Genomic DNA, 16,605 nt, shown 5'->3' on the forward strand with positions numbered 1-16,605 from the left:
CCTTAACAATGAAGAACACATGGCTTATGGAATTTATCAACGTATCAACAATATCACCAACAAACATCCTCAGTTTGTCAATAATAAAGAAGCCGTTTTTACAGATGTAACAAATTATTGCGCCAAATCTTAAGTCGTTATCGTAAGTGTATAAAAATACTCAGTTGAAATATTTAGCTGTTGCTCTGCTGTCTTTACCAACATCATCTGCAGCCACTGAGAGAAGTTTCAGTACTTACAGTTTTATCCATACTAAAAAAAGGAATCGCTTAACTGCACAAAGAGCCGGCAAAATAATGTTCTTAGCTCATAACAATAAATTATTACTACAAAAACAAAAAGTGGATATGGAGCATGATATTCAACATGAAACTCCTCCAGAACCACTAGAACCCGTAGAGGTAGAGGTCCATCCTTCAGAATCAGAACCAGATGATACATCAAATATATCTGATTTGGAAATAGAAACTGACGAAGACAGTACTACTACTACTATAATACCCTATGAAGATGGGACCAGCTCGGCGCCTGAAAGTATTCCGGAATAGAATATTCAGTTATTTGTGTTTTACGTTTTTTAAATTTATATTTCGTGCTCTTCTGCTTTTTTTTAAGTTCATAGTTATAGTTCATAGTTTTACAAAGTACAAATGTTACCAAATGATTTTTGTTATGTGTTATGTTTATGACTTTTATGAGTTATGTATTGTTTATTAAAAATATAACAACTAATGTTTATGTTTTTTTTAACTATGTTTATTGTTTTTTTTTCACTTACATGTTGGTATCAAATGCCTATCTAATTTATTCCTTTATTGTATCAACAAAAAATACGTAAAATTGTAAAATTTCATAAATTTCTGAAAGTTTCGGAAATTTCCTGCAACAATCAAAAATTTCCGAAATATTAACATCACTAACCTCTGCTATAGTACCGCATATAGTATGCAGAAAATACATTTCTAAAAAGGTTTGAACTTTGGTTTGCACCGCAGATCTGAGATTTAACTAGGTAGCGTAGAAGTAAAGGTAGGTTCTGATTTTATATACATATACAGGGTGGTCCAAATTGTATTTGGGAAACTTTGGCATAAAAATAAGTAAAAAAGTTCGTATAAATTTAAATCCTAAACTCAGCTTCGTTTCGGAGATACAGGGTGTAGAAGTTTCGCTTTTATTTGGATTTTTTCCAAATAATATCTGAATTAACGTCGATTTCTATTAAAATTGGTGTATGGCTGTTATTTGATATGACAAATTTGATTTCAATATCAATATGATTCCTACTTGTAGGGGTCGTCTTATAGGATACACACTTGTTTTTTAACTGGTTTGAAGGGTAACAACTTTTTGTTCATACTTGTATTACATTACTAAGGAAAAAACTACATATTTTAGCTATTTTCTACGTAAAAATCGCCCACTTTGAATAAGTAGGCTTTGAACGGCGCCGGCTGTAATAGGAAGAATTTTATAACAATTTTATAATTATATTTAACATCAACACATTAAACTATATTTCATATCAATTAAACTTTTAGTTACGTAATCGAGAGCACGATTTTTAAATTCATTGTTGCCAACCATGGGAATATTCGGCGCCATGCTCACTAACTGGAATTTAAATTTCGCGCTGTGGATTCAGGTGGTAGCTCTGCTGTAAAAAATGTCAAGTTGCCACAATTATTTATGTATTTCCTGACATTGTCATTCGTTTTGACACTTTAGTTTTGTATTACGAGTTTTTGGTTTAAATAAATAGTGTTACTTATTTAAGCTTGAAAATGTTTACTAGCAGTCGACATTGTTCTTTTTATAACCTCTTTTAGTGCGAAGTGTACAAGATACCTTAATAATAGTAAAAAAATCATCGCAACTTTATTAGAATATTCTGAACGGGAAACCTTTATGTCGCTTAAGTGCTGTTAAAAATGTGAGTTTTGTTGATGTAAATAATAACTGTTTATATATTTATAATTATTAATTTATTTTTGTTTTCTAAAATATTTTGATTAAAAGAAAATATATAAAAGTGGGCAACGCTGTGCCGGCCAAGCTTAATCACGTGACTAAAAGTTTATTTGGTGTGAACCTTTGGTGTGAACTGTATATCTAATAACAATTAAAAAATAATAGCAAACCAAGACATGAGATTTTGCTACAGGCGTTCTTAAATTATTAATTTAAAAACCATTAAATACGTAAAAAGGTGATTAGGAAATGTTTTCACAAAAATACAAAATTTTCCATGGCAAAAAAGTTATGGCGATCTGTTAAAAATGCACATTTTTAAAAAACACCCCGTAACTCATAAACGGTAACAGATATCGATGTGCGGTTTTCACCATCATGTTTTTACTAAAAATTGAGGTCCAGACACCAACATTGGTTTTCGTCTATCTCCTTATAGGAAAGGGCATTTCTCTTTAAAAGCGTCGAATTTGACCCACGCTGTACATAGTAGTAAAAAATACTTTCAAAATCGTTATGTTGCTTGTTATTGCACCAATGAACGCGTTACGCCCCAGATGCACACCTCTATGCGCTGATGCGTTCATGTGTCCATGCATGCATATGCATAGTATGATGTGGCGTGTCGATGCGATTCGTTAGTTCGTTTCGAAATTCGTCCATTGTGTTCGTGATATTTCTTTTGATGGTTCGCCCAAAATCCAACATATGGTTGAACCGCCGCGCAATCCGTCACATCGACGCATTGGCGAACCGCATCAGCGCATAGTGAGTATGGGGTTTTAGTTGTAGTTATGGAATCAGAGATACTTACATTTTTTCTCATTTCTACTCTATTTAAGTATGCATAAATACAATAGAAATTCATTAAACGAATTTTGAATTTTTTGAAATTTTGTTTAGGATAAAAAACTTAAAATAATGCAGTTTTTATAAAAAGAAAATATTGACTTATTTAACTATTGTTTGTAAATTGTATTCAAACATCTACTTTGTTGCGTTACGTACGTAAGTATCAAACTATTTTAAATATTGGCTAATATACTGACTTGTTGGCATGTAAATGATAACATTGACAGCTATATTCTGACTATAATAAATGAGTTGATAAAAAATGTTCATTATGTTTCAAAATAGGGTTTATTTTAAACCTCTCTTATGACGTTAAAGGTATTTTTTATATTACAAAATTTGTCTGAAAATTAGCAAAATGAAAAAAGGAATGAATCTTTTTTTTGAAAAGTGATTGATCGATGAGATTATTAACTTATTGTGTATGGATATTTATTTTAAGTATACAGGGTGTCTCAATATACCGTGGAACTACTACAAATTTTTGAAATCAAAATATGTTCATTGGACACAATTTACCTCTATACAAAAGTGCCTCGTTTGTCAGCTAGAGGGCATCAAAGTTTAAAAAAATAAACACATTTTTACAGATATTTTAAGAACCGTTATTCCTATTTGAATGAAATTTTGGGTGTAGGTATATGTTTTGCTAAGGGCTTTAACACTTGACTTTCACAAAAATCAAGAAAAGATAGGAGAAGGGTGAAAACTACCCCCACTCCTACATGAATTTTACTATAAATATTTTCCAACTCAACCGACGACCGATTTTTTTTCGTAAAATGGTCCTTCTGGTATTTACTATATTTTTTGTCTCTTGCAAAAAAACCACCGCGCATTCTTTTTGAGGAAAAAAAATATTTTTCCGAAGCTGAGACTGTCTATGGAGGCGCATAAAATTTATTGCTCTAATAATCTAGTTGGCAAAAATATGGAATTTTATGCTAGCATCACAAATTATATCTGACAATAAGCTTCATAAAAAGCTTAAAAAAATTAATAAATTTTAAATTAATTAACGTTCGGGTTTATTTTTTATTGATGCCCTCTAGCGGACAAACGAAGCACTTTTGTATAAAAGCAAATCATGCGCAATTAACTTAAGTATTTTGACTAAAAAATTACGGATTTACATGGAAATCCCATGTAAATTTTAAAGCGGTCAATTATTGACTTCCCTAATTATTTTAGAGAATAATTCTATTTAGGTTTATTGAAGAGCACTAAAACCCACATTCAAAAGAATAACTTTAGATATTTTTGATTAGCTCGTTTATGAGTTATCGCCCGATTTCTTTTTAAATATTTCTCCTTTCTTATGGCCTTGTATTTACTTATGAGCACCAGTCAAGGTAAAAGATAACTGTCAAATGAAGTTGTCATTTATGAAATTTACATATTTAGTGCTTTATTATTATTGAAAACTCATTCCTACATCGGAAATCTTAAAGATGTATTTATAAATACAAATTAATATGAATTAGAGTAAAATAAAGCAATCAATTACAAGGTTAATTATAGTATTATTACAATATTCAATAACTTATTAATTTAGGTACTATTAAATTGTTAGGACTTTAGAACTTATTTAAGAAGATGTTCAAATATTCCTCCATCGACTGCTAGACAATAACGCAGGCGATCATAAAATTCTCTCCTTACATACACTAGTTGGTAAACTGAAATTCTATTGCATACGGCAGAAATAGCATTTTTTAACTCGTCTAGATTTGGGTATTTTTTATCCTTGTATATCCTGTTTTTTAAATGGCCCCAGAGAAAGAAATCATTTGGCGAAATATCAGGAGACCTTGCTGGCCAATTTACTGTATGATTTAGGCCAATAACGTTTCCGTTAAAGCTATTGTCTAAATATTCCCGAACAGCCAGGGTACTATGTGCCGGGCAGCCATCCATTTGGTACCAAACTTCCTGATTTTCCCTAGCGGCATCATGTAAAGCAGGTTAAATATGATTTTCGAGAAAATTCCAAATAATATTATGCATTTAAATTTCGCGTAAGAAATAATGGCCCGATAATATTGTGTCCGAATATCCCTGCCCAAACATTTACTTTCTGTGGATATTGCGTCCTTGTTTCGACAAACCTGTGTTGGTTTTCTTTGTTCCAATATCGATAATTTTGAACATTGGGTTCATTATTTAAGGTAAACGTGCATTCGTCAGTGAAACATATGTTTTTTAAAAATTCCCTATCCGTGTTTGTTCTTTCCATCATATCAAAACAAAACGCCTGCCGCCGTATTTCGTCCTCATCTCGTAGCTCTTGTTGCTTTTCATATTTGAAGGAATAGTATTTATGTCGTTTCAAAATTCGAAACGCTGTAGTGTGATCTATTCCTATTTCATCCTCAAGTTTCCTTGTGCTGATCTTTCCATCGTTCTCTACCACGCACAATAAAACTTCCAAGTCGGTATCATTCCTTGCATCTTCTCTTTGTTCCTGCCTTGCTTCACATCTGCACTTATTTATAAGGGACATTTGGTCTCAAATCTCTGGATATTCCTTGCGATTGTAGATTTTCCAGGTATCGGTATTCTATTCGGATACAGAGCAGCAAACATGTCCGACACCTTTTGATAACTATTTCCTTGATAATACCATTTAATCATCATACTTTTTCTTCGGTAGTGTAATTCATAGCTAATATTTTCGATGTAGGTATTTTAATAATAAGTAGGTAGTTTTTAATAATAATAATAAAGCACTAAATAGATAAATTTCTGAAATGACAAATTCATTTGACAGTTAACTTTTACCTTGACAGGTGCTCATAAGTAAATACAGGGTCATAAGAAAGGAGAAATATTTAAAAAGAAATCGGCGATAACTCGTAAACGGGCTAATCAAAAATATCTAAAGTTATTCTTTTGAATGTGGGTTTTAGTGCTCTTCAATAAACCTGAATAGAATTATTCTCTAAAATAATTAGGGAAGCCAATAATTGACCCCATTAAAATTTACATGGGATTTTCTATGTCCCGCTCGACGATGCAACACCCGGTATGTAGGTCTGGTTTAGAAAAAAAAATTCTCCAAAAATGTTTTTCTCAAAAACTCTGCGATGTGGCGTTTTTTTTTACAAGAGACAAAATATGTAGTAAATACTAGAGGGACCATTTTACGAAAAGAAAATCTGTTATTGGTGGAGTTGAAAAATATTTACACTAAAATTCATGGGGTGGGGGTAGTTTTCGTCCTTCCCGTACTTTTTCTTGATTTTTGTGAAAGTAAAATGTTAAACTACTTAGCAAAACATAGTCACCAAAAATCTCATTCAAACCGGAATAACTTAAAATAATAACTCTTAAAATATCTAAAAAGATGTGTTTATTTTTTAAAGTTTGATGCCCTCTACCAACAGACAAACGAAGCACTTTTGTTTTTGTATAGAGGTAAATTGTGTCTAATGAACTTATTTTGATTCCAAAATTACGTAGTAGTTCTACGTCCACGGAATATTGGGACACCCTGTATATAAAATAGAAGTTTGTTTTTGAATATATTCCTTTCCATTTTGCAATAGTATACTTTTTATAATGGAACTGCAAACATAAATGGTATAGCAAATAAAATAAAATTTTAAGCTATATATACTAAAAGTTCTAAATTTAATGTCATTAAGCAAAGTATTTTTGGAAAACGATCAAGAGAAAATTTTTAGAAACCATTGGCACCAGTAAACATAATATTCACAAGTGTTTTATTGATCTATAGGTATAATATATTTACGCGTTCACAGAATTACTTTGAATGCGTTAATCCAGATGAACGAAAATATCAGAAATTATTCGTTGTATAGAGGATTTCACAACTTCGTTTATTCTAATCAAATTTTGAGAGTCGTTTATTCAATGTAGACCTTATTTTCGACAATAGATAAGATAATTTCTTTCCTAAAATCCTGTATGGGTATTTCGCCACTGCTGCAAGAAAATCTACAAAATAAAATAATTATTTTTTGTAAACACTTCTGCGTTAAACCTAAACGGATGCTGCTTGTCAGAAATTATGTTTACGGTAATACAAATTTGCCTAACAAAGCAAAAAAAATGCTTAACGTTTCGGAAAGTTATCTCTTTCCGTCGTCGGAAGCAAAAAAATACAAAGAATAAAGAAAAAAACTATTTAAAATATTTAAATTCAACTATTCGAGAACACTTTACTTTTTTTAAAACAGATACGTCTACAAGAAACCGTTGACGTTCTGTTAAAAATTGTTATTTTTAAATCAATAGAGATTTTCTTGCAGCAGTGGCGAAATACCCATACAGGATTTTTTTGGAAAGATGAATCCGCCACATAGATATAGACATTTTTTAAGATAATTTCTGTTTATCAATAGTAACCGATATAGTTTATTAATTCGTAACATGCGACGATAACACCACCTTTTGAAAGCCAACAGTTTGATAATTTCGGTTGTTTTAAGTGTCCACGCTTTGGCACCATACAATAAGGTCGAAAACACGTAGCATTTTTATTCTTAAATCTAAGTTTATTTCTCTCCTGCAAAGAAATTTCTTTTGTTTTAAAAAATAATTTCTGGCAACCTCAATCCCGGACTTTATTTCTTGCAATTGTTCGGCAGTTTCAGTTATTATTGTGCCCAAGTATTTTTTGTAGTGTTGCACTTTTTCTATTGGCGTGCTGTCTATTGATATTGAAGTATTTACATTTTGGTCTTCTGTAATAATCATAAATTTTGTATTCTTCAAATTCATATTCAGCCCATATTGTTTGCAGGTTACATTTATTCTTTGAGGTAGGTTCTGCGGATCTTCACTATTGTGTGTCATTACTACTGCATCGTCAGAGTATCTGATATTCTTGATTCGTTGACCGTTCACTTTGATTCCCTCATCTCCCTTTGCTAAAGCTTCTTGAAAGATGGCCTCACTATATATATTGAAAATAAGGGGAGACAAGATGCGTTCCTGACGTACACCTCGTTGTATTTGTATATTTTCAGAAAAACCATCATCTAATCTGATCTTAGCGGTCTGTCTCAATACAGGTTCGCTATCAATCTTATGTCTCGACTATCAATATTCTTCCTTTGTAATATTTCGATTAGCTTGTAAATTCAACTCTGTCGAAGCCTTCTCGAAGTCTATAAAACCAATGTATACATTTTGATTTATATCTAAACATCTTTGCGTAAGAACATTTAAACCTAAGAGCGCTTTCCTTGTGTCCATTCCCTTTCTAAATCCCAGCTGGGAATCGCTTATATCCAAATGTAATTTTGATTATATCCTGTTGTGAATAATACGTAATAGAACCTTCAGAGTATGACTCATTAGTGAAATCGTTCTGTAATTAGCGCAGTATCTAGCATTCGGTTTTTTGGGCAGTGTTATGAAGTCTACAATGATGTCAATTGAGTCGTCATCAATTAGTTTTAGGAGTTCGATAGGAATTGTGGACAAACCCCTTCATGCGAGCAGACAGCAAAATTAAAATTTATAAGACCTGCACCAGACCAATAATTACATATGGCATAGAAATCCGAGAGGAAACAAACAAGACCTACAGCATGTTAAGATTCGCTGAAATGAAGAACCTAAGAACCATAATGGGGAAGACTACAAGAGACAGAATTAGAAATACAAATATCAGACAACAATGTGGAATACAGGACGTAGTGAGATGGGGTAGGCAAAGAAAAAGACAATGGGGAAACCCATGGGTAAGAGACTGCCGGGAAGACCTCCAAAAAGATGGAAAGACAGTTGGCAGTCCATCTCCCAAGAACTCCTACAGAGGCAACCTTAAAATTAACAGATCGAAAGATAGGAATTTCATCTGGATTGCTGGCTATACCGGTCTTAGTATATTTTGTCATAGATTCTATGACAAAATATACTAAGACCGGTAAAGCCAGCAAGCCAGATGAAATTCCTATCTTCTTCTTCTTCTTTTACTTATTTGTGATCTTTCGATCTGTTAATTTTAAGGTTGCCTCTGTAGGAGTTCTTGGGAGATGGACTGCGAACTGTCTTTCCATCTTTTCGGAGGTCTTCCCGGTTGTCTCTTCTTTCAAAATTTCTGGTCCTGTGTTTTCTGTAAGATCAAGATTCGAAAATATGCAGGTATAACAAATTTCAGCTCAATCAAATGTTGGGAAGTGATTCAAATTGAATTTGCAACTCGCAGGGCTCACCCTTCACATTAAACATACTACACGCCAACTTAAATAAATGCTTGAAAAATAATTTAAGCATTTTGCCTGGAGTCCACCACCGGTTTTTGCGTGTTCATGAATGCCTATCCATTGGTGAATTAAATTCTGGTTACTTTAATCATTAGCCTTTAAATCATAAAGATTTGAACAAAGAATAGATCAAAAACACTAAACTTACTTTTTATATGAATTCTTTTTTAGATGTGTGTATGTGTTTTTCTTTAAATATATTAGACGCAAACAGAGACATTATGGATAAAAATAATACAATTCTCTCTTAGGTCAAGTGTCCGAAATAGACTTTGAAATAGCGTTTTGAAAATAAAGTTTAAATTTTTCAAGTACTTATGGTTTCTTAGAAACAAAAAAATCAGAGAGGCGTATTTTCACTCAAAATATACTCTTGCTAGAATTGTTTTGTTTTTATGCAAAAAAACTGGTCATCAGCGGCCTACTCAGACACACGTTCAACTTGGTTGACCCAACTGCAATGAGGATGAAAGAAATGGTTTAATTCACCGAATTCACCGAATTTTCGAGGCATCGACATTCACTCGATTACAGTCCTTGCTGCCATGAGAGGGAGTGAAATAGGGAATTGAACAATACCACGAGTGGAAGTGGGACTTAAAACAATGGTGACGTAATAAGGCAGTAAAATTTGACTAACCTACGTATTATGGGATTAAGCAATTCTATTTACCGTTTTTGGCCCATGATCCAATTCATACTCTGGCGCACTTTTCTGAACATTGATGATGGAAAATGATATTTATCCAAAGTTTAAGGTACGCTTTCGACCTCTTTTAGCGTACTCATTTAAATGCCAGCTTAGATAACTCAAAAGCAAAAAAGTCAGCTGATTTGCTGATTATTCATATTAATCGTGATCTAAAATTTGGAGAACGTGCATCTTATTGAAAATTTACAGTCATGGACGGGTGCAAAATGCTACATATTTTCATGGTTAAGTGTTACACAATCAAAAATTACTTTGTGACAGGCCTGGTATGAAGGCGGCTAAATACCAGAGATGCAAAAAATTAATCATACCCGAGATCATACCAGTTAGGGTGAATACGCCATGGTCGGACAAAACGTATTTATTGGGAAATGGGTTTGTATTGCTTCAAATAATTAAAAATCCAATTCTACCAATTCTTCCGCACGCTATGTTCTATAATATTTTCTTTGCCTAAATTGTCACCCTGAAACCATTAAAAATTCGGGAAAGTGACCACATGTTTGTGCTTTCTAATTTTTGCCTGTTGATGGAGGTGAGATAGTTTGTAAGGTAAGTTAAAAATTTTGTTGCGTCCAACATAATTTAATGATTATGGCAAAGTCAAGATAAGTCTATAACACTCGACGGGAAATCGAAAAGCTGCCAGAGTTGGTGTCAGCATCGTAGACCCGACAAATTTTGTATCTAATTTATGAAGTACTTACAACTTTACGTGTATGTAGAATGGTCTAAACTTTTATTTCAAATAACAAAAAAGATTACTTTTTAATATTTTAATGTTAAATTTAGGTGTCCGATAAACTCGTATATAATTTTGTTTTAAGTCCAGTCGTCGGACGAGTGTCCGACTACTTGAAAAATAATTCTTTTGTTTTAGTATTTTTCTTGGTACTTGATATGTAATATCTACTGTCTTTTTCGTTTGAAATATAATGAAACATGAGTTTTTGGTAGTATTTAATGGTCGGACAGCAAAAACTTAACACAAACGCAGATCGAAGGAAATAAAAGTTGTCAGACGACTGGTCAACGCTAAATTTAATATATTTGAGAGGTCGGACAGTAGCACCTTTTCGACGTCATATTGCCTTTGAATTGTGCAAATGAGCTGTTGCTGGATTGTGCTTTGAATGTTGTCTGATTGCATTAAAAATTATCTGGATTGAAAACTGAACCGTTTGTGGATTTGCAATAAAAAACAGATGTTACTAAATACAGTTGAAAAAATTGTATCTAGAAGAAAAATTGAATACGATGAAAACTAATGGAAGCATGGTTTTATGAACCGCGTTGGTATCGTTTAGATATTATTTTTTTATATAGATAACATACGGCAATAAACGGTATATAATGTTCAAGATTAAATTTGCTTTAAAATTATACATATATTAAATATGGGCCTGTGCAGAATCAGCCAATTACAAAATGTCCGCCTTATTGTAACTACCCGGCCGGACACTGGCAAGCACTGTCCGACTACTGACAAAACAGCACTTTTATCACTTAAAAAAATCATTAAAATCATTGGTAGGTTTATGAAAAAAACTATTATATTTATCGTGAAGCCTAATAACCACACTATCTATTTCATAAAAATTAATTTCCATGCAACCAATAAAGAAAATTTAATCAACAATTTAAACTCAGTTTTTCCTTCGGTTTTTCCTAAACTGTCCGACCACTGGCATATTTACCCTACCAGTACCCATAAAATACTATAAAACTTTAAACTATACAAAATTCTAGAATAGTCAAAAACACCATGGTTCTATCAAGAAATCAAAAATAAAAGCGAAGAAAAGAAGAAATCTAAGCTATCGAACACTGCGGACACCAGAAGCATATGTACAATATAAGGCAATTCGCAATGAGACGAGAGCACTACTAAGAAAAATTAAGGCCGACCACTGGGAAGTTTTCTCAAGAAGAATGGAAGGAGACTTTTACGGCCTCCAAAAACAAATCTGGGGATTAATTAGAAATAAAAAGAAGGAGACTAACGAACTAATTGGACTATTTGGACAAAGGATAATTGGATTGACTACTTCACAAGGCTCTACAGCAAAAAGCAAGATGCAATCAAGCAGAATGATACCCCAGAGATAACCACTAACGAAAACATACAAATAGAAAGTGAAGATATAGATATGGCACTCCGACAATTAAAAAACAGAAAAAGTCCTGGACAAGACAACATTCCGAATGAACTACTTAAGAATGGAGGATAATACCTAATCCACAACTAACTAAACTGATTAAACCTATCTTTCTCTACCAGTTGTCGACCAGTCTACCAGTCTTTCTCTACCTATCTTTGTCTACCAGAATATCCGATGAATGGTGAACAAGTACCACTATCCTTATGTTTAAGAAGGGGGATAAAGAAAGGCCAGAAAACTATAGAGGCATAAATCTACTCAGCATAACATTGAAACTAAAAACAAAAATAATAACAAACAAATTAAACAGCATTATATCTCTATCAGATGAGCAACCAGGATTTAGAACGGGTAGACCATGCACTGATGCGGTCTTTGTTATAAGACAGATTGCAGAAAAATCGATTGAGTACAACAGACCAGCTTATATGTATGTGTTTCATAGATCTGCAGAAAGCATTTGATCGGGTTCAGTTGGAAGATGTCCGATTATTTTATGACAGACAAATACCCCATAACTTAATTAAAGTCATAGAAAATATATACAGTGCTAACAAAATCCAGGCTAATATCCACGGGGATCTTACTGAATCAATAATACCTGTAGAGAAAGGCATACGACCAGGCGATTCATTAAGCCCACTTTTTTTAATGTAATCATGGACGAAATAATAAAACAAGTGCGCCATTTAAATGGATGCAAAATGGGAGATCCCAATATTACAATTCTGTGTTATGCCGACGACGCTTTGCTATTCGCAGAAAATGAGGACGACCTCCAAAGACTAGTGTATTGCTTCAATCTAGTAGCAAAATCTTATAACATGATAATCTCTGCATCCAAAATAAAGAGCCTGACAACATAAAAAATACCTATCAGATGCAAGATTGTCGTAGATACCACAATAATACAGCAAGAAATGAAATTTAAATATGTCTGTATAGAGTTATCCGGTTATGGTGATATCGAAACAGAGGTCAGACAACAACCAACAAAAGCAATGAGAGTGGCTGGATATCTGAACGACAACATATGGAAAAATAAATACATAGGTGTCAAGGTCAAGTCAAGAATATACAAGGCTGTCGTCAGACCCATAATGACCTACACAGCAGAAACCAGATCGGCTACAGCAAAAACAAGAAAATCCTTGGAAACAGGCGAGATGAAAATCCTCCGCAAAATCGCAGGTAAAACGCTGCTAGATAGAGAACGAAGCGACAATATAAAGCAAACATGCAAGGTGGGTAGCATTAATGAATGGGTATTGAGCAGAAGACGCGAATGGAATGAACATATAGGCCGAATGGACGAGGGAAGAATAGTAAGGTCAGCTCGAGACAAATCACCACTGGGAAGAAGAAGCACGGGAAGGCCAAGAAAAAGATGGTGTGATATCCTTACCATCGATTCAAACTGTAGGCATGATGTGAAGAATGAACAGGCAATCTGCCTAATATAGAGTAGGAAGAAGAAGAAGAAAATTCTAGAATAAATTAATTCAATATACGCATATTATATCTCTCTGAAAGTGAATTCATTGATAAAGTGAAGAGCGCAACTTTAGTACGGCGAACAGAACACATTGGTAATAATAAATTCCTTTTTATAAACTTGCCTTTGGTCGTTGATCGACGGAGCCACACCCTCAACGCTCGATATTTACAATAAGAATATTTTTAGATGCGGACGTCATATTAAAAGAAATGGATATATAAAGTTTCAAGCGTACAACCGTGACGTAGGCACGTGTATGAGCTTTTTTGTCTTTCTGAATCTACATGCGCTAACCCACGCCACTGGACTGCGAAAGTTGGCAACGGACGGCATTCAGGTGGTCGAAGTCTCGTGGCACAAAGTGCGATTCGAAAACGACGTAAATAACTTGTGTTTAGGAGGAGTTTTACTTTTTATATTGATACGAGATATTTTTACGATCGCCCGTTCTGCCAACTATATAATATTGACAATTTATTCGCTAGTAATACTAAATCAACGATTAAAAGAAATTTGCGGGGAAAAAAGAAAATTAAAATTCCATCAAAAACATAAAATGAAAAGAAATGCCAAGTCTCTCAATACAGTTGTTTCGCTACAAAAAGTTGTAATATCTCATATAAAACAGTTAGTTATTTTAGTTAAGCCTCATTCAGAACCTCGAAATCAGTGGAATAAATTAGTAGTTTCAATTAGTCGTAGAAGTTTGTGCACCTAATTTTAATGTAAGCATTCAGAACGTCATAATTAGTGGTAGTAATTTTCAGTTAGTGGAAGAAGTTAACAAACTTTTGACTTTTCCACTAATTATGCTTCAAAATTTGCGAGGAATGTCATTTTGGCCGTTGATTATCACCCGCCAAGAAATTTTTTTCTTTAAAGTTTATTGTTTTATAAGATAAATATTATGCTTTCTCTATGGATATAACAGACTACCGCAAGCTGTTGCTAGGATATTTTATTAATTTTAATTGTGTTTTTAGACATTGTGAATGATCGTAAACTAAAAAGTATAAAGTGCAATTGAAACCACTAATTTATTCCACTAATTGGGAGGTTCTGAATGAAGCTTTATACTTTTTACTTTACGATCATTCACAATGTCTAAAAAACACAATTAAAATTAATAGGATATCCTAGTAACAGCTTGAGATAGTGAGTTGTATCCATAGAGAATGTCTAATATTTACCTTATTTACCTTATAAAATAAAACACTTTTGATTTATAACAACAATTTCTCTTGACGGATGATACTCAAAGGCTAAAATAATATTCATATGACATATTTTGAAGTATGATTAATGGAAAAGTTAAAAGTTTGATAACCTTTTGTACTAATTGGAAATGTCTACCCCTAATTTTGACGTTGATATTAAAGGAACAAACTTCTACGCTAATTGAAACTATTAATTTATTCCACTAATTGCGAGGTTCTGATTGAAGCTTTAGTGTCTATGAAAGCAACTATTCAATAACTTTGTTATAATACGTGATATAACGTGAAAATTAAATACCTTACAGATACTCCTGTACTAAGCAGAGAATTAATATTTTTTTCTTGTAAATAACGTTCTTATCGTTTGCATTTTATGCCCATGATGTTTGTTTAGGGCTTTTGTTCAAGTCTAAATATTGGTGCCTGCATGTATGCCTATATCACCGCCGCACAGTGTTCAAAATTGATGAAAACTTGATCAAAATTGATTACGTGCAAACTGTAAACCCTATTGCGCCAATTTAAACGACTTTTTCCTTAATTTTTGACAGGTTTTATTGCAAATAGTCTATAGCAGTCATATATCAATTCTAATAGTATAAAAACTAATCATCCCAATCCTCATATTGTTCTCGCCCATCATTATCTTCATTGTCATTATGCTCATCAATTTTGAGTTCATGTTTCTCCTCCTCTGTAAGGTCCAGCAAAGGAAGCATGCTTTGGTCTATTTTCCTATGAACTTTTTTGGAGAAATGAAATGAACTCAGGAGTGGATAACCTAACCGAGCTCAATATAGGTCTTTTGAACAAATCCTCATTAATTTTAGCTGGGCTGATTTTTGTTGTGTGAACATTATAGAATTTTAGTTGCTCTTGTGGGCGTGGTCATAGTTGCCTCTGTTACCAATTTTGAAGCAGAGACGTTTCCCTCTTCACGCAATTTCATGAACGCAGCAAATGATAACTCGGCTGCTGTATTTTGCCGTCGAATTTTTTCAGTATTTCTACGTCCGAACTTTCTACAAATGTTTTTGACGGCCGACCTGCTATAATAATATAAAATGTTAGAATTTATCCCTATAGATAAATAATTATTTTGCATATTTACCTCCACGTGTAGATGCAGAATAACCAGGAACCGTAAGTTGTCGTTGACAATGAAACACTTCATCGGGAAAAATAACATCAACCTGTATAGTGTGTATAGCCAATCTGCATACCTAGACAAGAAATTTCTGTCTTTCCTCCGAGCAGCTTTCCATTTTGTTAAATATTACGGAAAAACGATTGCCTCATGAAGTTATTGAGAGCGTTAGTTGCAATTTCATCTCCGTTTGTTTCAAAATGATCTTTTAAAAAGTCCAAAACATGAATTTTCTTCACAGAGAAATCATGGCCAGGTATTTCCATCATTTTCTCATGTAGATGCAGACGTGTAATTGCCATCATGAATAAATGCCAAAAATAAACCAACACACTTTAAAACAATATATTTCTTGACTTACTACACCGCAAAATAACATAAACTAAACTTGTGACTACACTGAACACCATATAATAAAAAACTAAATACTGGCCGCCCGGTCGCGTGTAAACATGTTTAGAACTCAGCGCAAATGAATCCGAATCACAAAAGCCTGATGCGCACCTTGCGCAGGTAAAACAAAATGTTCCTAAATTCCTTAGACTTATAGGCTTTTATCTAATGTATAATTTATTGATGAGCAAGGACTAGCAATAAACATAAAAGACCAATAAAATGACATTTCTTCAAAAAACTGTAGTGGGTTATAGGCAGCGAATTATGCCTGAGAGGAAAAGCGACCTTCATTGTAGTATTTAGGTTATTTAAATCCTTAAAATATGTACTTTTTTCTGATATAATTACATTTCCATGAAAAATTTGACTTGCAGCGGCTAAAAAAGAAAACATTTTAATGCCAAAATATGC

General features: G+C 33.2%; 2 protein-coding genes across 4 annotated transcripts in view; one reads left to right on the forward strand and one right to left on the reverse strand.

The window, feature by feature from the left end:
• The window catches only part of LOC115885781 (TGF-beta-activated kinase 1 and MAP3K7-binding protein 2), a 136,121-nt gene that overhangs the window by 101,064 nt on the left and 18,452 nt on the right, over nt 1-16,605 (reverse strand). The window lies entirely within an intron of this gene.
• Nucleotides 12,857-13,399, forward strand: LOC115885711. The gene has a single exon (XM_030904698.1). The coding sequence runs from the start codon at nt 12,857-12,859 to the stop codon at nt 13,397-13,399; it is 543 nt and encodes a 180-aa protein (XP_030760558.1).

Source organism: Sitophilus oryzae, unplaced genomic scaffold (genome assembly GCF_002938485.1).
Source record: "Sitophilus oryzae breed Bouriz unplaced genomic scaffold, Soryzae_2.0 scaffold_41_pilon_pilon, whole genome shotgun sequence".
Taxonomy (NCBI): domain Eukaryota; kingdom Metazoa; phylum Arthropoda; class Insecta; order Coleoptera; family Curculionidae; genus Sitophilus; species Sitophilus oryzae.

What these genes read in the sequence shown, in the direction of transcription:
- LOC115885711 (XM_030904698.1), top strand. Translation starts at nt 12,857, where the DNA reads ATGAAATTTAAATATGTCTGTATAGAGTTATCCGGTTATGGTGATATC.